Here is a 21,703-nt window from a genome sequence, read left to right as displayed (position 1 = left end):
AGGACATCAATTGTATTTGGGTACTGCTTCGCACGGCCACGCAATTGTCCTTTAAAGTAACACAATGCCATATCGCAAAAAATGGCCTGGTCACGAAGGGGGGGGGGGTAAATCTTCCTTAGCTGAAGTGGTTATTTATGGCATTAAAGTGAACCTGTCATGAGAAAAATACAGGGGCTGCCATTGCTAACCTTCTAAATATATGCTAGTTGCCTGGCTGTTCTGTTGCAAAATTTGGAACACGTAGCTTGGAGCCTGGCACTGGCATACAATGGTCTCATAGTTTTTTTTACATTTCTGTCATTTTTGTTATGAATATAAATTCTGAGTGAGGTGTTTATGAAAACGCAATCAATGGCTGCTGGTCAGGAATGGGTTAATCATTAGCCTGACAGTCATACCGGGAAGTGTAGAAGATGGCGGTGGACAGTCAATGGGGAAATATTAGGTGCGGCCCCACTGTCAGCGCAAACTGGTGTGTGCATGGAAGAGAAAGTGAAAGAAATTTGTACAGAAACAATGCTGCAAGGGGGTACAGAAGAACAGGGAGACGGTCTGCAGGAACCTCTGACTAAGGTGGGTGCTCCCCCTTATTCCCTGCTGAAAAAGCTCTTCTTTCCATGCAGAGTATCTCTTTTCTCCATGCAGAATATCTCTCTTCCATGCAGAGTATCACTTCTTTCAATGCAAAGTATCTCTCGTCTCCATGCAGTGTATCTCTTTTTTCAAGGCAGAGTATCTCTTTTTCATACAGAATATCTCTCCTCTCCATGCAGAGTTTCTCTTTTCTCAATGCAGAGCATCTCTCCTATACATACAGAGTATCTCTCCTTTCCATGCAGAGTGTCTCTCCTCTCTTCTTCACACAAAGTATTTCTCTTCTCCACACAAAGTATCTCTCCTATCAATACAGAGTATTTCTCCTTTCCATGCAGAGTATCTCTAATTTTCATGAAGAATATCTCTCTTGTCCATGCAGAGTATCACTTCTTTCCATGCAAAGTATCTCTCCTCTCTATGCTGAGTATCCCTTTACTCAATGCATTGTATCTCTCTTTTCCATAGAGTTTCTCTCCTTTCCATGCAGAGTATCTCTCCTCAATGCAAAGTATTTCTCTTCTCAACACAAAGTATCTCTCCTATCCATACAGAGTATTTCTCCTTTCCATGCAGAGTATCTCTCATTTTCATGTAGAGTATCCCTTCTTTCCATGCAAAATATCTCTCCTCTCCATGCAGAGTATCTCTTTTCTCAATACAGAGTATCTCTCTTTTCCATACAAAGTATCTCTCCTTTCCATGCAGAGTATCTCTCCTCTCCATGCAGAGTATTTCTCTTCTCCACACAAAGTATCTCTCCTATCCATACAGAGTTTTTCTTCTTTCCATGCAGAGTATCTCTCTTTTACACGTAGAGTATCACTTCTTTCCATGCAAAATATCTTTCCTCTCCATACAGAGTATCTCTCATTTTCATGAAGAGTATAACTCCTCTCCATGCAGAGTATAACTCCTCTCCATGCAGAGTATCTCCCCTCTCCGTGCAGAGTATCTCTCATGTTTCTTTTATTACTTTCACCTACAGCGTTTCTCTCTCTCTCTCTCTCTCTCTCTCTCTCTGCAGACTATCACTTTCCCTCTGCAGAATATCTCTCCCCCCTGGCTCTGTTACACATGAGAAGTATTTTTCCTCTCTGTGTTGCGATTTCCTGAGCGCCATACTTCTACTATAAACCATGGCGGTAGTTTTTGGAGCGCTTTGGACTACAGCTGACCATAGATGGATGGAAATGTGTCTGGTCCCTGCTGAACTGGCGGAATTTCAATCCATTTCTGTCTGCTCCCACACTAAGGGTCCTTTCATACTGGTGGTCCCCTCTGCAGACTGCACTCTGCCCAGCGGGGGATCACTCTGCTGAGCAGGCGGATGACCGGTCCCTCTCCGCTCACTGTGCAGAATGGAGACGGACAGAGTCCTGCTCTCCCCTATGGGGAAATCAAGTGAAAGTGGACCGCCTGTACGTTTTCACCCGATCTTATCCGATCCACCAGACAGATGGAAAATAGTGTCACCATCCGTCCGGATTTGGCAGACAGGATCGGATCGGATAGCGGCAGTAGGGTTGCCACCTCATCCCTTTAATCCAGGACATACATTAATTACAGAGGTTCTGTGGCTGATTAAGGTGGTAATTAAACTCACTTGGTGCCTTATGTGCATTATATCAGCCTCAGAACCTGTGTAAATAATATGTGTCCTGGATTAAAGGGATTAAAATAGGATTGTAGTGTAGCGCTTACACCTGAAGGAGCCGCTGTTTCTTCAGGTCCCCATTAGAGATACTGTAGGCTCTTGTTTGAGTTTGGATGTGCCCGATCCCTTCAGGAAGCGGACACTACACTCAGTGGTGTATTTTGGTTTTGTGCTGCCCTAGGCAAGACTAAAAATCCTATGTAAATTTGCCCCACTCCTTTTTTAACGGATGTGGCTCCCTCCAAAATTGAAGGACTACAAGTCCCAGCATTAACCCCTGAGATCTCACGAGAGGGGGGGGGGGTGAGTGAGAGAGAGGGGGGATAAGAGAGAGAGAGAGGAGGGGTGAGAGTGAGAGAGAGAGAAAGAGGAGGGATGAGAGAGAGAGGGGGGGGGGATAAGAGAGAGAGAGAGGAGGTGTGAGAGTGAGAGAGAGAGAGAGAGAGAGAGAGGGGAGTGAGTGAGAGAGAGAGAGAGAGAGAGGGGGGGATAAGAGAGAGAGGGGGGAGTGAGTGAGAGAGAGGGGGGATAAGAGTGAGAGAGAGAGGAGGGGTGAGAGTGAGAGAGAGAGAGAGAGGAGGGGTGAGAGTGAGAGAGAAAGAGGAGGGGTGTGAGAGAGAGAGAGGGGGAGTGAGTGAGAGAGAGAGGGGGGATGAGCGAGAGAGAGGAGGGGTGAGTGAGAGAGAGAGAAAGAGGAGGGGTGAGAGAGAGCGAGAGAGGGTGGTGTGAGAGAGAAGGGGGATGAGAGCGAGAGAGAGGGGGGAATGAGAGAGGCGGCTCTAGCAACCAGTGGCCAGAGAGAGAGAGAGAGGGGGGTGAGAGAGATGAGGCTGAAAAAGAGAGAGAGGAGGGGTGAGAGAGAGAGAGGGGGGGTGAGAGAGAGGGTGGATGAGAGCAAGAGAGAGGGGGGTGAGAGAGAGGGGGGAATGAGAGAGGCGGCTCTAGCAACCAGTGGCCAGAGAGAGAGAGGGGGGTGAGAGAGAGAGAGGAGGGGTGAGAGAGAGAGAGGAGGCTGAAAGAGAGGGAGAGGAGGGGTGAGAGAGAGAGGGAGGATGAGAGCAAGAGAGAGGGGGTCGAGAGAGAGAGAGGGGAATGAGAGAGGCGGCTCTAGCAACCAGTGGCCAATAGAGTCTCAGGTGGAGAGGGGCGGCATTTTTGCTGCCCCACTGCAAAGTGCCGCCCTAGGCCTGGGCCTTGTTGGCCTAGGCCAAAATACAGCACTGACTGCACTCCGCTAATCACAGGCACTGAGACATTTCCCAATCTGTGCATCTGAGGATTAGGAAATCTCTTACTGCCTGTGCTTAGCGGAGTGCAGTGTCGGCTTCCTGGTGGGATCGGGCACGTCCATACTCAAACAAGAGCCCATGACTAGTCCCCATGACTCGGCAGGCAGCTCGGCGCTACTTGACACCCCCAGGCTGAAGAGGGGATGTTTTTTGTTACATTATATATATTGTGCCAGTACTATGCTTTGGCACAGTGTAAAGAGAGTTTATAACCCATAATTCTCATCCAGGCAGGTTGAAGGGCTCCATGGAGCTTGTGCCATTCAGAGGAAACTGGTTTCCCCATAGGGTTGGTAAAATCCGGTTTGGGACCTGGAGACCGGAGATTTTGTACAGATATGGGAGGGATGAAACCTCCAATCCTGGGGCTGTGCTTTGAGAATAACTGGCAAACTGATTGGGAAGATGTGTGCTTGGCATTCAGAGGAGATCTGACGGAGTCAGGAAGGCGCCACCTAGGAGAGAGGTGGGAGAACAAGCAGAAAGGGGCTGCAAGATTTGAGTTTGTGAGAAAATTATCTGGAGGACACAGGCAGACAAGGGACCAAAGGTTAAGGCCAGAGGAATAGTTCTGAATGTGTAAGCCAGTCATTTGTGTTTTTTTTTTTCTTTTTTTAATGGAAGCGCAATGCTAAAAAGCATAGTTCCCAACCCCCCCTGATTTGGAGGGACTGTCCCTGATTCCCTGCACACTGCCCTACATCCTACTGACCTCTGTACAATGCTCTACATCAGGGATATGCAAACTGTGGCCCTCCAGATGTTGCAGATCTACAAGTCCCATGAGCCATAGCAAGACTGAAAGCCACAAGCATGACACCCAGAGGCAGAAGCGTGATGGGACTTGTAGTTTTGCAACAGCTGGAGGGCCACAGTTTCCATATCCCTGCTCTACATATTGCTGAACCCTGTACACTGCTCTACATATTGCTGAACCCTGTACACTGCTCTACATACTACTGACCTCTGTACACTGCCCTACATACTACTGACATCTGTACACTGCTCTACATACTACTGACCTCTGTACACTGCCCTACATACTACTGACATCTGTACACTGCTCTACATACTACTGACCTCTGTACACTGCCCTACATACTACTGACCTCTGTACACTGCCCTACATACTACTGACATCTGTACACTGCTCTACATACTACTGACCTCTGTACACTGCTCTACATACTACTGACCTCTGTACACTGCCCTACATACTACTGACATCTGTACACTGCTCTACATACTACTGACCTCTGTACACTGCCCTACATACTACTGACCTCTGTACACTGCCCTACCTACTACTGACATCTGTACACTGCTCTACATACTCCTGACCTCTGTACACTGCTCTACATACTACTGACCTCTGTACACTGCTCTACATCCTTCTGACCTCTGTACACTGCTCTACATACTACTGACCTCTGTACACTGCTCTACATCCTTCTGACCTCTGTACACTGCTCTACATACTACTGACCTCTGTACACTGCTCTACATACTCCTGACCTCTGTACACTGCTCTACATACTACTGACCTCTGTACACTGCTCTACATACTCCTGACCTCTGTACACTGCTCTACATACTACTGACCTCTGTACACTGCTCTACATACTACTGACCTCTGTACACTGCTCTACATACTACTGACCTATGTACACTGCCCTACATACTACTGACCTCTGTACACTGCTCTACATATTACTGACCTCTGTACACTGCTCTACATACTCCTGACCTCTGTACACTGCTCTACATACACCTGACCTCTGTACACTGCCCTACATACACCTGACCTCTGTACACTGCCCTACATACACCTGACCTCTGTACACTGCCCTACATACACCTGACCTCTGTACACTGCCCTACATACTCCTGACCTCTGTACACTGCCCTACATACTACTGACCTCTGTACACTGCTCTACATACTACTGACCTCTGTACACTGCCCTACATACTCCTGACCTCTGTACACTGCCCTACATACACCTGACCTCTGTACACTGCCCTACATACTCCTGACCTCTGTACACTGCTCTACATACTCCTGACCTCTGTACACTGCTCTACATACTACTGACCTCTGTACACTGCTCTACATACTCCTGACCTCTGTAGACTGCCCTACATACTCCTGACCTCTGTACACCGCTCTACATACTCCTGACCTCTGTACACTGCTCTACATACTACTGACCTCTGTAAACTGCTCTACATACTCCTGACCTCTGTAGACTGCCCTACATACTCCTGACCTCTGTACACCGCTCTACATACTACTGACCTCTGTACACTGCTCTACATACTACTGACCTCTGCACACTGCCCTACATACTCCTGACCTCTGTACACTGCTCTACATACTCCTGACCTCTGTACACTGCCCTACATACTACTGACCTCTGTACACTTCTCTACACACTACTGACCTCTGTACACTGCCCTACATACTCCTGACCTCTGTACACTGCTCTACATACTACTGACCTCTGTACACTGCTCTACATACTCCTCACCTCTGTACACTGCTCTACATACTCCTCACCTCTGTACACTGCCCTACATACTACTGACCTCTGTACACTGCTCTACACACTACTGACCTCTATACACTGCCCTACATACTCCTGACCTCTGTACACTGCTCTACATACTCCTGACCTCTGTACACTGCTCTACATACTACTGACCTCTGTACACTGCTCTACATACTCCTCACCTCTGTACACTGCTCTACATACTCCTCACCTCTGTACACTGCTCTACATACTCCTGACCTCTGTACACTGCCCTACATACTACTGACCTCTGTACACTGCTCTACATCCTTCTGACCTCTGTACACTGCTCTACATACTACTGACCTCTGTACACTGCTCTACATACTACTGACCTCTGTACACTGCTCTACATACTCCTGACCTCTGTACACTGCCCTACATACTACTGACCTCTGTACACTGCCCTACATACTCTTGACCTCTGTACACTGCCCTACATACTACTGACCTCTGTACACTGCCCTACATACTACTGACCTCTGTACACTGCTCTACATACTACTGACCTCTGTACACTGCCCTACATACTCCTGACCTCTGTACACTGCTCTACATACTACTGACCTCTGTACACTGCTCTACATCCTTCTGACCTCTGTACACTGCTCTACATCCTTCTGACCCCTGTACACTGCCCTACATACTACTGACCTCTGTACACTGCCCTACATACTCCTGACCTCTGTACACTGCTCTACATACTACTGACCTCTGTACACTGCTCTACATACTACTGACCTCTGTACACTGCTCTACATCCTTCTGACCTCTGTACACTGCCCTACATACTCCTGACCTCTGTACACTGCCCTACATACTACTGACCTCTGTACACTGCTCTACACACTACTGACCTCTGTACACTGCCCTACATACTCCTGACCTCTGTACACTGCTCTACATACTACTGACCTCTGTACACTGCTCTACATACTCCTCACCTCTGTACACTGCTCTACATACTCCTCACCTCTGTACACTGCCCTACATACTACTGACCTCTGTACACTGCTCTACACACTACTGACCTCTGTACACTGCCCTACATACTCCTGACCTCTGTACACTGCTCTACATACTCCTGACCTCTGTACACTGCCCTACATACTACTGACCTCTGTACACTGCCCTACATACTACTGACCTCTGTACACTGCTCTACATCCTTCTGACCTCTGTACACTGCTCTACATACTACTGACCTCTGTACACTGCTCTACATACTACTGACCTCTGTACACTGCTCTACATACTCCTGACCTCTGTACACTGCCCTACATACTACTGACCTATGTACACTGCCCTACATACTCTTGACCTCTGTACACTGCTCTACATACTACTGACCTCTGTACACTGCTCTACATCCTTCTGACCTCTGTACACTGCTCTACATCCTTCTGACCCCTGTACACTGCCCTACATACTACTGACCTCTGTACACTGCCCTACATACACCTGACCTCTGTACACTGCCCTACATACTCCTGACCTCTGTACACTGCTCTACATACTACTGACCTCTGTACACTGCTCTACATACTACTGACCTCTGTACACTGCTCTACATACTACTGACCTATGTACACTGCCCTACATACTACTGACCTCTGTACACTGCTCTACATATTACTGACCTCTGTACACTGCTCTACATACTCCTGACCTCTGTACACTGCTCTACATACACCTGACCTCTGTACACTGCCCTACATACACCTGACCTCTGTACACTGCCCTACATACACCTGACCTCTGTACACTGCCCTACATACACCTGACCTCTGTACACTGCCCTACATACTCCTGACCTCTGTACACTGCCCTACATACTACTGACCTCTGTACACTGCTCTACATACTACTGACCTCTGTACACTGCCCTACATACTCCTGACCTCTGTACACTGCCCTACATACACCTGACCTCTGTACACTGCCCTACATACTCCTGACCTCTGTACACTGCTCTACATACTCCTGACCTCTGTACACTGCTCTACATACTACTGACCTCTGTACACTGCTCTACATACTCCTGACCTCTGTAGACTGCCCTACATACTCCTGACCTCTGTACACCGCTCTACATACTCCTGACCTCTGTACACTGCTCTACATACTACTGACCTCTGTAAACTGCTCTACATACTCCTGACCTCTGTAGACTGCCCTACATACTCCTGACCTCTGTACACCGCTCTACATACTCCTGACCTCTGTACACCGCTCTACATACTACTGACCTCTGTACACTGCTCTACATACTACTGACCTCTGCACACTGCCCTACATACTCCTGACCTCTGTACACTGCTCTACATACTCCTGACCTCTGTACACTGCCCTACATACTACTGACCTCTGTACACTTCTCTACACACTACTGACCTCTGTACACTGCCCTACATACTCCTGACCTCTGTACACTGCTCTACATACTACTGACCTCTGTACACTGCTCTACATACTCCTCACCTCTGTACACTGCTCTACATACTCCTCACCTCTGTACACTGCTCTACATACTCCTCACCTCTGTACACTGCCCTACATACTACTGACCTCTGTACACTGCTCTACACACTACTGACCTCTATACACTGCCCTACATACTCCTGACCTCTGTACACTGCTCTACATACTCCTGACCTCTGTACACTGCTCTACATACTACTGACCTCTGTACACTGCTCTACATACTCCTCACCTCTGTACACTGCTCTACATACTCCTCACCTCTGTACACTGCTCTACATACTCCTGACCTCTGTACACTGCCCTACATACTACTGACCTCTGTACACTGCTCTACATCCTTCTGACCTCTGTACACTGCTCTACATACTACTGACCTCTGTACACTGCTCTACATACTACTGACCTCTGTACACTGCTCTACATACTTTCTGACCTCTGTACACTGCCCTACATACTACTGACCTCTGTACACTGCCCTACATACTCTTGACCTCTGTACACTGCCCTACATACTACTGACCTCTGTACACTGCCCTACATACTACTGACCTCTGTACACTGCTCTACATACTACTGACCTCTGTACACTGCCCTACATACTCCTGACCTCTGTACACTGCTCTACATACTACTGACCTCTGTACACTGCTCTACATCCTTCTGACCTCTGTACACTGCTCTACATCCTTCTGACCCCTGTACACTGCCCTACATACTACTGACCTCTGTACACTGCCCTACATACTCCTGACCTCTGTACACTGCTCTACATACTACTGACCTCTGTACACTGCTCTACATACTACTGACCTCTGTACACTGCTCTACATCCTTCTGACCTCTGTACACTGCCCTACATACTCCTGACCTCTGTACACTGCCCTACATACTACTGACCTCTGTACACTGCTCTACACACTACTGACCTCTGTACACTGCCCTACATACTCCTGACCTCTGTACACTGCTCTACATACTACTGACCTCTGTACACTGCTCTACATACTCCTCACCTCTGTACACTGCTCTACATACTCCTCACCTCTGTACACTGCCCTACATACTACTGACCTCTGTACACTGCTCTACACACTACTGACCTCTGTACACTGCCCTACATACTCCTGACCTCTGTACACTGCTCTACATACTCCTGACCTCTGTACACTGCCCTACATACTACTGACCTCTGTACACTGCCCTACCTACTACTGACCTCTGTACACTGCTCTACATCCTTCTGACCTCTGTACACTGCTCTACATACTACTGACCTCTGTACACTGCTCTACATACTACTGACCTCTGTACACTGCTCTACATACTCCTGACCTCTGTACACTGCCCTACATACTACTGACCTATGTACACTGCCCTACATACTCTTGACCTCTGTACACTGCTCTACATACTACTGACCTCTGTACACTGCTCTACATCCTTCTGACCTCTGTACACTGCTCTACATCCTTCTGACCCCTGTACACTGCCCTACATACTACTGACCTCTGTACACTGCCCTACATACACCTGACCTCTGTACACTGCCCTACATACTACTGACCTCTGTACACTGCTCTACATACTACTGACCTCTGTACACTGCTCTACATACTACTGACCTCTGTACACTGCTCTACATACTACTGACCTCTGTACACTGCTCTACATCCTTCTGACCTCTGTACACTGCCCTACATACTACTGACCTCTGTACACTGCCCTACATACTCCTGACCTCGGTACGATCTAAAACTATTATGTTTAAAATAACCAAAAATACATTATTTTCACATTCTAGCAATTACGTCAAATTCTAAGTTACATTTTAAGCGGGTTATTTATGAAAATGGTTAGCCGAATAAAAGCCTTCATGGGCCTCTGCTCTGGGCAGGAAAGGGTTAAATAATAACCTGACAGCCATATAAGGAAGAGGATGGGGGAAAACACATCAGTGAAAAAAAATGTTTGGTGGAGTCTCAATGTCAGCCAACCTTTGTTTCTGCAAGAAATAGAAAGTGAAAGCGATTTGTACAGAAATACCGCCACGAAGAGGAACAGAAAAACAGGGAGACGGTCTGCAGGAATCTCTGACTAAGGTGGGGCTTCCCCTTATTATTCCCTGCTGAGGATCTCCCTACTTTCTCAACCAGGGTTCCTCCGGAGGTTGCTAGGGGTTCCTTGAGCGATGGGCAATTTCTGCCTCTCAGATAAGTTTCCAATGACACCATTGTTCCTTTTAGCTCTCTGTAAGGGGGTCATTCTTCCCAATGATGACAAGAGTAAGGAGCATTCTTCCCACTGACTGTCACACTAATGTATCATGAGTTGTAGATTTTTTAGCAGGGGTTCCCCGAGACCAGAAATATATTTCAAGGGTTCTTCCGCGTTGAAAAGGTTGGGAAAGGCTGGTCTAGAGTATCTCTCCTTTCTCTGCAGAGTATCTCTCCTTTCCCTGCAGAGTATCTCTCCTCTCCATGCAGAGTGTCTCTCCTTTCCCTGCAGAGTATCTCTCCTCTCTATGTAAAATATCTCTCCTGCCCATGCAAAGTGTCTCTCCTTTCCCCGCAGAGTGCCTCTCCTCTCCCCGCAGAGTGCCTCTCCTCTCCCCGCAGAGTGCCTCTCCTTTTCCCGCAGAGTGCCTCTCCTCTCCCCGCAGAGTGCCTCTCCTTTTCCCGCAGAGTGCCTCTCCTTTTCCCGCAGAGTGCCTCTCCTCTCCCCACAGAGTGCCTCTCCTCTCCCCGCAGAGTGCCTCTCCTTTTCCCGCAGAGTGCCTCTCCTCTCCCCGCAGAGTGCCTCTCCTTTTCCCGCAGAGTGCCTCTCCTTTTCCCGCAGAGTGGCTCTCCTCTCCCCGCAGAGTGCCTCTCCTTTTCCCGCAGAGTGCCTCTCCTTTCCCCGCAAAGTGCCTCTCCTTTTCCCGCAGAGTGCCTCTCCTTTTCCCGCAGAGTGTCTCTCCTTTCACCGCAGAGTGCCTCTCCTCTCCCCGCAGAGTGCCTCTCCTTTTCCCGCAGAGTGCCTCTCCTTTTCCCGCAGAGTGCCTCTCCTTTTCCCACAGAGTGTCTCTCCTTTCCCCGCAAAGTGCCTCTCCCCGCAGAGTGCCTCTCCTTTTCCCGCAGAGTGCCTCTCCTTTTCCCGCAGAGTGCCTCTCCTTTTCCCGCAGAGTGTCTCTCCTTTCCCCGCAAAGTGCCTCTCCCCGCAGAGTGCCTCTCCTTTTCCCGCAGAGTGCCTCTCCTTTTCCCGCAGAGTGTCTCTCCTTTCCTCGCAGAGTGCCTCTCCTTTCCCCGCAGAGTGTCTCTCCTCTCCCTGCAGGCAAATTGTCTTTCCTTTCTCCTTTCCCCGCAGAGTGTCTCTCCTTTCCTCGCAGAGTGCCTCTCCCTTTCCCGCAGAGTGTTTCTCCTTTCCCCGCAGAGTGCCTCTCCTTTTCCCGCAGAGTGTTTCTCCTTTCCCCACAGAGTGCCTCTCCTTTTCCCGCAGAGTGTTTCTCCTTTCCTCGCAGAGTGTCTCTCCTTTTCCCGCAGAGTGTTTCTCCTTTCCCCGCAGAGTGCCTCTCCTTTTCCCGCAGAGTGTTTCTCCTTTCCCGGCAGAGTGCCTCTCCTTTCCCCGCAGAGTGCCTCTCCTTTTCCCGCAGAGTGTTTCTCCTTTCCTCGCAGAGTGCCTCTCCCTTTCCCACAGAGTGTTTCTCCTTTCCCCGCAGAGTGCCTCTCCTTTCCCCGCAGAGTGCCTCTCCTCTCCCCCTCAGAGTGCCTCTCCTTTTCCCGCAGAGTGCCTCTCCTCTCCCCGCAGAGTGCCTCTCCTTTTCCCGCAGAGTGCCTCTCCTTTTCCCGCAGAGTGCCTCTCCTCTCCCCGCAGAGTGCCTCTCCTTTTCCCGCAGAGTGCCTCTCCTCTCCCCGCAGAGTGCCTCTCCTTTTCCCGCAGAGTGCCTCTCCTTTTCCCGCAGAGTGCCTCTCCTCTCCCCGCAGAGTGCCTCTCCTTTTCCCGCAGAGTGCCTCTCCTTTCCCCGCAAAGTGCCTCTCCTTTTCCCGCAGAGTGCCTCTCCTTTTCCCGCAGAGTGTCTCTCCTTTCACCGCAGAGTGCCTCTCCTCTCCCCGCAGAGTGCCTCTCCTTTTCCCGCAGAGTGCCTCTCCTTTTCCCGCAGAGTGCCTCTCCTTTTCCCACAGAGTGTCTCTCCTTTCCCCGCAAAGTGCCTCTCCCCGCAGAGTGCCTCTCCTTTTCCCGCAGAGTGCCTCTCCTTTTCCCGCAGAGTGCCTCTCCTTTTCCCGCAGAGTGTCTCTCCTTTCCCCGCAAAGTGCCTCTCCCCGCAGAGTGCCTCTCCTTTTCCCGCAGAGTGCCTCTCCTTTTCCCGCAGAGTGTCTCTCCTTTCCTCGCAGAGTGCCTCTCCTTTCCCCGCAGAGTGTCTCTCCTCTCCCTGCAGGCAAATTGTCTTTCCTTTCTCCTTTCCCTGCAGAGTGTCTCTCCTTTCCTCGCAGAGTGCCTCTCCCTTTCCCGCAGAGTGTTTCTCCTTTCACCGCAGAGTGCCTCTCCTTTTCCCGCAGAGTGTTTCTCCTTTCCCCACAGAGTGCCTCTCCTTTTCCCGCAGAGTGTTTCTCCTTTCCTCGCAGAGTGTCTCTCCTTTTCCCGCAGAGTGTTTCTCCTTTCCCCGCAGAGTGCCTCTCCTTTTCCCGCAGAGTGTTTCTCCTTTCCCGGCAGAGTGCCTCTCCTTTCCCCGCAGAGTGCCTCTCCTTTTCCCGCAGAGTGTTTCTCCTTTCCTCGCAGAGTGCCTCTCCCTTTCCCACAGAGTGTTTCTCCTTTCCCCGCAGAGTGCCTCTCCTTTCCCCGCAGAGTGCCTCTCCTCTCCCCCTCAGAGTGCCTCTCCTTTTCCCGCAGAGTGTCTCTCCTCTCCCCGCAGAGTGCCTCTCCTCTCCCCGCAGAGTGCCTCTCCTTTTCCCGCAGAGTGCCTCTCCTTTTCCCGCAGAGTGCCTCTCCTTTTCCCGCAGAGTGTCTCTCCTTTCCCTGCAGAGTGCCTCTCCTTTCCCCGCAGAGTGTCTCATCTCTCCCTGCAGGCAGATTGTCTTTCCTTTCTCCTTTCCCCGCAGAGTGTCTCTCCTTTCCTCGCAGAGTGCCTCTCCCTTTCCCGCAGAGTGTTTCTCCTTTCCCCGCAGAGTGCTTCTCCTTTTCCCGCAGAGTGTTTCTCCTTTCCCCGCAGAGTGCCTCTCCTTTTCCCGCAGAGTGTTTCTCCTTTCCTCGCAGAGTGTCTCTCCTTTTCCCGCAGAGTGTTTCTCCTTTCCCCGCAGAGTGCCTCTCCCTTTCCCGCAGAGTGTTTCTCCTTTCCCCGCAGAGTGCCTCTCCTTTTCCCGCAGAGTGTTTCTCCTTTCCTCGCAGAGTGTCTCTCCTTTCCCCGCAGAGTGTCTCTCCTTTCCCCGCAGAGTGGCTTTCCTTTCCCCACAGAGTGCCTCTCCTTTTCCCGCAGAGTGTCTCTCCTTTCCCCGCAGAGTGTCTCTCCTTTCCCCGCAGAGTGCTTCTCCTTTCCCCGCAGAGTGCCTCTCCTTTCCCCGCAGAGTGCCTGTCATTTCCCCGCAGAGTGTCTCTCCTTTCCCCGCAGAGTGCCTCTCCTTTCCCCGCAGAGTGTCTCTCCTTTCCTCGCAGAGTGCCTCTCCCTTTCCCGCAGAGTGTTTCTCCTTTCCCCGCAGAGTGCCTCTCCTTTTCCCGCAGAGTGTTTCTCCTTTCCCCGCAGAGTGCCTCTCCTTTTCCCACAGAGTGTTTCTCCTTTCCCCGCAGAGTGCCTCTCCTTTTCCCGCAGAGTGTTTCTCCTTTCCTCGCAGAGTGTCTCTCCTTTTCCCGCAGAGTGTTTCTCCATTCCCTGCAGAGTGCCTCTCCTTTTCCCACAGAGTGTTTCTCCTTTCCTCGCAGAGTGTCTCTCCTTTCCCAGCAGAGTGCCTCTCCTTTTCCCGCAGAGTGTCTCTCCTTTCCTCGCAGAGTGTCTCTCCTTTCCTCGCAGAGTGTCTCTCCTTTCCCAGCAGAGTGCCTCTCCTTTTCCCGCAGAGTGTTTCTCCTTTCCTCGCAGAGTGTCTCTCCTTTTCCCGCAGAGTGTTTCTCCATTCCCCGCAGAGTGCCTCTCCTTTTCCCGCAGAGTGTTTCTCCTTTCCTCGCAGAGTGTCTCTCCTTTCCCCACAGAGTGCCTCTCCATTTCCCGCAGAGTGTCTCTCCTTTCCCCGCAGAGTGTCTCTCCTCTCTCTGCAGGCAGATTGTCTTTCCTTTCTCCTTTCCCCGCAGAGTGTCTCTCCTTTCCCCGCAGAGTGTCTCTCCTTTCCCCGCAGAGTGCTACTCCTTTCCCCGCAGAGTGCCTCTCATTTCCCCGCAGAGTGTCTCTCCTTTCCCCGCAGAGTGCCTCTCCTTTCCCCGCAGAGTGCCTGTCATTTCCCCGCAGAGTGTCTCTCCTTTCCCCGCAGAGGGCCTCTCCTCTCCCCGCAGAGTGCCTCTCCTTTTCCCGCAGAGTGCCTCTCCTTTCCCCGCAAAGTGCCTCTCCTTTTCCCGCAGAGTGCCTCTCCTTTTCCCGCAGAGTGCCTCTCCTTTTCCCGCAGAGTGCCTCTCCTTTTCCCGCAGAGTGCCTCTCCTTTTCCTGCAGAGTGCCTCTCCTTTTCCCGCAGAGTGTCTCTCCTTTCCCCGCAAAGTGCCTCTCCCCGCAGAGTGCCTCTCCTTTTCCCGCAGAGTGCCTCTCCTTTTCCCGCAGAGTGTCTCTCCTTTCCCCGCAGAGTGTCTCTCCTTTCCCTGCAGAGTGCCTCTCCTCTCCCCGCAGAGTGTCTCTCCTCTCCCCGCAGAGTGTCTCTCCTTTCCCCGCAGAGTGTCTCTCCTTTCCCCGCAGAGTGCCTCTCCTTTCCGCGCAGAGTGCCTCTCCTTTCCCCTCAGAGTGCCTCTCCTTTCCGCGCAGAGTGTCTCTCCTTTCCCCTCAGAGTGCCTCTCCTTTCCCCTCAGAGTGCCTCTCCTTTCCTCGCAGAGTGCCTCTCCTTTCCCCTCAGAGTGCCTCTCCTTTCCTCGCAGAGTGCCTCTCCTTTCCCCTCAGAGTGCCTCTCCTTTCCCCGCAGAGTGCCTCTCCTTTCCGCGCAGAGTGTCTCTCCTTTCCGCGCAGAGTGTCTCTCCTTTCCCCGCAGAGTGCCTCTCCTCTCCCCGCAGAGTGTCTCTCCTTTTCCCGCAGAGTGCCTCTCCTCTCCCCGCAGAGTGCCTCTCCTCTCCCCGCAGAGTGTCTCTCCTTTTCCCGCAGAGTGCCTCTCACCAGCCAAAGACCTTGTGCACATGTGCCCCTGGCTTTATATACTACACCCCACAATGCACCGAGACCGCAGTCTTGTGCCAATCACTGGGACTGTATCAAAGCCTGTGTGCCCATTGGTCAGGTTTCCTCCACTGCAATGTGCTTCCCCATTGCACCAGTGGGGACACTCCCTCAAACCACATGAATCACACACTGAACACATTGAGCAGACCTAACTCACAGATCCTGCTCTCTGTTAAGCAGAGAGAACATAGAATTTCCCTGCTGCTCCTCTGATAGGCAGACAGAGACAAAAAACTATACTCACTCTCTAGCACCTACCTAGGAGGGTGCTACACGATTATGCAGTAAAAAAAGTTACAAGTTTATTGGACTCCATTAGACAAAAATCTTGATATTTAACCGGTTCTGGAATGCCCGCTGCATTTTCACTGCATTTTTACTGCGGCAGGCTGGCCCTCCTGCGTGAAACGACGTAGACCTATGCCGGTCGTGTGCCTGCAGCTAGGAGGCGAGCCCGCGCCGCCAGCGGCACGCTCCTGCCCCCACTCAGCAGCAGGGACTCCGATTGCCGTCTGCCACCCGCGATCGCTCCCCGCTGAGAGAGAAGAATGGTTAGCTGTTGTAAACACAGCCGACTGTTCTTCTCCGTGGAATGATCACAGAGCGCCTGTGATCCTTCTAATATAGGAACACAGGTCTCTATGGTCATTTCACAAGCCACGCCCCCCCCCCACAGTCACTCCCCTAGCCTCACATTTAACCCACAGTGTTAACCCCTTCCCTGCCAGTGTCATTATTACAGTGACAGTGCATATTTTTAGCACAGATTGCTGTAGTAATGTCACTGGTCCCCCCAAAAGTGTCAAAAATGTCAGTTAGGGTTCCGATCTGTCCGCCGCAATGTCGCAGTCCCGCTAAAAATCGCAGATCGCCGCCATAACTAGTAAAAAAAAAATAATAAAAATGACATAAATCTTTCCCACAGTTAGTAGGCGCGATAAGTTTTGTGCAAACCAATCAATATACACTTATTGTGATTTTTTTTTTTTTTTACCAAAAATATGTAGCAGAAAACAAATTGGCCTAAAACTTTAAAAAAATTTGATTTTTACTTTTTTTTTTTTGTTATATAGCAGAAAGTGAAAATATTATTTTTTTTTTTTTTTTCAGAATCTTTTTTTTTTGTTTGTTTATAGCGCAAAAAATTTAAATCGCAGAGGTGACCACAAGAAAGCTCTATTTGTTGGGGAAAAAAAGGACATCAATTTTTTTTTTTTGGGTACAGCGTCACACGACCGCGCAATTGTCCGTTAAAGTAACACAGTGCCGAATCGCAAAATATGACCTGGTCATTAAGGGGGCAAATCTTCCGATCCAGAAGTGGTTAAGTAGCAACCCTACACTAAATACCAACGTTGTTATTAAATTAAAATCACACACACAGAAGCACAAAAAAGCATGAATGAGTTGAAGCTGTGCACTGTACAACAGGGGAAGTGAGAGCTCATTGGAGCGATTGCAGAAATCACCATATGATAATTAATAATCTGTTACATCCCCTGTGCACTGTGACAGCCTCATGCACCCCAAGACACCATAGGGGAGATGGGGGATCCTGAGCAATGGATAAGCCTGAGATTCAGGGATACTATGCAAGATAAACAAGTGGGATCATGGTGATGAGACTGTAACCGGGAGAAATGCTGAACTGAGATGAAGACAGTCAGTGATGAGATGGAGTGGGTGCGGTAGGAGCTAATAGGCTGTATTCAGACTTCTACACAGAGTCGGGATAGCGGAGACAGTCCATGGTTGGTGTCCGTGTTGAATCTATGATACAAGCCACTAGTGATGTCCAGTTCATGAACGAATCGTTCTTTTGAATCGATTCTTTTCAGTGAACTGGATGACTCGGATCATCGGACTGAACTGACTCATATGAAACAGTTCACTATTGACTCTATAGGACAGACAGGTCTGGTAATATGGTCCTAGAGTTAGAGAGCTCCGCCCCTCCCTGTAACCAATCAGCCGGCTCACACAGCACACTGACATGCTGGAAACAACCTATCACAGTTCCGAGTCAATCGTCACATATGAGTCAGTCTCGGTTAGAACCGAGTACACTGAAAGAATCATTCACCACCAGTAGAACAATACACCAAAGCAATGATCAGGTAGCAGCAGTGATAAGGCACAGACAGCGAGGACACAGATATCGGGGACACAGACAGCGAGGACACAGACAGCGGGGACACAGACAGCGGGGACACAGACAGCGGGGACACAGACAGCGGGGACACAGACAGCGAGTACACAGACAGCGGGGACACAGACAGCGGGGACACAGACAGCGGGGACACAGACAGCGGGGACACAGACAGCGGGGACACAGACAGCGAGGACATAGACAGCGAGGACACAGACAGCGGGGACACAGACAGCGAGGACACAGACAGCGGGGACACAGACAGCGGGGACACAGACAGCGAGGACACAGACAGTGGGGGACACAGACAGCGAGGACACAGACAGTGGGGACACAGACAACGGGGACATAGACAGCTGGGACACAGATAGCGAGGACACAGACAGCAGGGACACAGACAGCAGGGACACAGACAGCGAGGACACAGACAGCGGGGACACAGACAGCGAGGACACAGATAGCAAGGACACAGACAGCGGGGACACAGACAGCAGGGACACAGCAAGGACACAGACAGCGAGGACACAGACAGCGAGGACACAGACAGCGGGGACACAGACAGCAGGGACACAGCAAGGACACAGACAGCGAGGACACAGACAGCGAGGACACAGACAGCGGGGACACAGACAGCTCTCTAATATACAGAGAGGATACAGTATATAGAGTGTTAGCTCTGCAGGACACACATCTCTCTATATACTGTATCTGTACCTGCTTTGTATATTAGAGTTTCAGCTCTGTGGGTTAGTTCTCTGTATATGGTATACAGGGGTTGCTGTATGAAGTAAGGTTGAGTCAGAGCTTGAGACATGGATGAGCGAGTTTGGGGCGGAGGGACATGACTGGCCTGCAAAGAGTCCTGACCTCAACTCGATAGAACACCTTTGGGAAGAATTAGAGAAGGGACTGTGAGCCAGGTCTTTTCGTCTAACATTAGTGCCTGACCTCACAAATGTGCTTCTGAAAGAATGGTCAAGCATTCCAAAAGACACACTCCTAAACCTTGTGGACAGCCTTCCCAGAAGAGTTGAACCTGTTATAGCTGCAGAGGGTGGGCCAACTCAATATTGAGGCTGGGATGCTCTTAACCGGTTGCCGACCGCCGCACGACTATATACTGCGGCGGTCAGCCCCGGCCAGGCAGAGTGACGTATCGGTACGTCACTCGCCTGTCACTGACTTGCGAGCCTATCGTGGGCGGGCGCGCGCCCGCCGAGGCGCGCGCCCGCCGCGGCTCGTTCACAGGCAAGTCAGTGCGTGTGACCGGCGGACTCGATGTCCGCCAGTCACACTGCGATCGCTCCTGTGAAGGGAGAAAGACAGAGCAGCTTGTGTAAACAAGCTGCCTGTCAGTTCTCCCTGTGTAAAAGTGAAGATCTGTCCGTTCTACTATGTAGAACGGTTGATCTTTGCTTTTACACCAATAGGAATGTCCCTACACAGTAGAAAGCACGCCCCTAGGACACACTTAACCCCTCCCTGTCCAATAAAGTTAACCCCTTCCCTGCCAGTGTCATTTTTGCAGTAACAGTGCATATGTATAGCACTGATTACTGCAGTAATGTCACTGGTAACCCCAAAAGTGTCAAAAATGTCAGTCAAGGGTCCGATCTGTCCGCCGCAATGTCGCAGTACCGAAAAAAAAATCGCAGATCGCCGCCATTACGCGTTAAAAAAAAAAACACCAAAAATGACAAAAATCTTTCTCTTTGTTAGTAAACGCGTTAACTTTTGCGCAAACCAATCAAAATACGCTTTTTGCGATTTTTTTTACCAAACATAGGTAGCATAAAACAAATTGGCCGAAAAATGTTAAAAAATTTTGATTTTTACTTTTTTTTTTGGGGAATTTCATATAAAAAAATGTGAAAAATATTGTTATTTTTGCAAAATTTACGCTCTTTTTTTGTTTATAGCACGTGATCAAAAAATCGCACAGGTGATCAAATACCACCAAAAGAAAGCTCTGTTTGTGGGAAAAAAAGGACGTCAAATTCGTTTAGGTACAGCGTCGCACGACCGCGCAATTGTCCGTTAAAGTCACGCAGTAAAAAATCGCAAAAAAACCCCTGGTCCTTTAGCAGCCAAATCCTCCGGGGCTTAAGTGGTTAAAGTACATGTGTGTGTAAAGGCAGGCGTCCCAATACTTTTGACAATATAGTGTATTGCAGCTTATTATGGTGACTGCATTTGTTTCCTTTTTTTTATATACTTTTTTCCATTTATTTTCACCTGATAATCTTGGCAGCAACACACTTCCTATTCTAGGGTGACTCCTAAACCTTGTGGACAGCCTTCCCAGAAGTGTTGAAGCTTTATGAGCACATTGCACTTTTGAAATATATATATATATATATATATATATATATATATATATATATATATATATATACTGTATATGGACTTGTGATATATTTATATATAAGATATGTTTTTGTTTTCATCAGTTGTTGAGGTCTACCATTTGTTTATGAATTTGCATTTATTTTCACTTTCTATGCCATTTTTTGGTAGCGGGGCTCCTTTTGATTGTACATATTGGGGTTTAAAGGGAAAGGAACATACTTATTGTCCATTTATGAAATCACCAACCCCGAGGTTTTCCTGTAATAAATAGGGGGTATAGAAATTAACTTAAGGACCCTTTCACACTTGTGCGACTTGTCCTGCGATTTGGGAATGCAAAGTCGCATGACAAGTCGTACTCCATGATTTCCAATGAATACCGTTCATATCTGTATGACTTCAAGTCACAACGACTTCAAAGTAGTCCCTGCACTACTTTGGGATGATTTTAATGCGTTTTGAGATCCAAAGACATAGGCATTGCTTCAAGTCCAGTCAAAATCATGGTAAAATTGCGGTAAAATCGTGTGACTTTTAGGTCATATAAGTGTGAAATGGGCTTAAAAGTATCACTCACTGGGCAGCGCCAGATCCACGTATATTGCAGTTGGTTATCAGCCCACCTGTGGACTGGGCTTTAAGTGGAGGCAGCAGCACTTTTTCTTTAAAGCGGAGTTCCAGGCAAAAGTTCCGCTTTAAGGATTTCACACCCCCATACATTCCACATTTAGCATGTCACTTTTTTTTTTGGGGGGGGGGGTGGTACTGTAGTATATTAACACAGACCAGGCTGTACAGGTTGCTTCTTTATTCACTGCACATCAGCATGCAACTAACTTCAGCCACACCCAGCTCCCAGACATATACATAATTGTAACATTTTGCAGACAGCAACTTAACCCGTTGCTTACCATACTACATTCCCTCCTCTCTTTGAATAAAACATAACATGCACAACGTATTAATAAGATTAACAAAATGCATGGATGAACAACTAAAAATTCAAACTATAAACTCCTGACTATACACATAGTCCTTAAGGTAGGCCGGTGGATTTGTTGCTCGTTTTTCTCTTGGCCATTCCGATGTGGATGGTTGTGGATTGAAGTCTGGATCACTGGCAGTATTATCACTACTCTTTGCCTGTTCGCCATCTTCCGATACTTGACCTTCTGACTCAATAAATTTCTTCACAAATGAGGAATTACGCACTTTTGTGTGTCCATCTAAATCCTCTAAAACCACTTGAGTACCTCTTTTCTCCTTTACAACATAAGGCTCAGGTTCAAAGGACGGA

At 49.3% G+C, this 21,703-nt stretch overlaps 1 protein-coding gene across 1 annotated transcript in view; it reads left to right on the top strand.

Annotated features, from left to right (window-relative positions):
* The first annotated feature begins 449 nt into the window (after window positions 1-449).
* LOC309569446 (interferon-induced very large GTPase 1-like) overlaps window positions 450-21,703 on the top strand; it is a 46,497-nt gene continuing 25,243 nt past the window's right edge. The window contains exon 1 of the mRNA XM_082275280.1: window positions 450-576. Within this exon, the coding sequence (XP_082131406.1) occupies window positions 484-576 (93 nt within the window). The 5' untranslated portion in view covers window positions 450-483. The remainder of the gene's footprint in view (window positions 577-21,703) is intronic.

This window comes from Pelophylax lessonae, assembly GCF_965119305.1.
Source record: "Pelophylax lessonae genome assembly, chromosome: 13".
Lineage (NCBI taxonomy): Eukaryota > Metazoa > Chordata > Amphibia > Anura > Ranidae > Pelophylax > Pelophylax lessonae.
The sequence above is the reverse complement of the archived record's forward strand: the minus strand, read 5'-3'. Positions and strand labels throughout refer to the sequence as shown.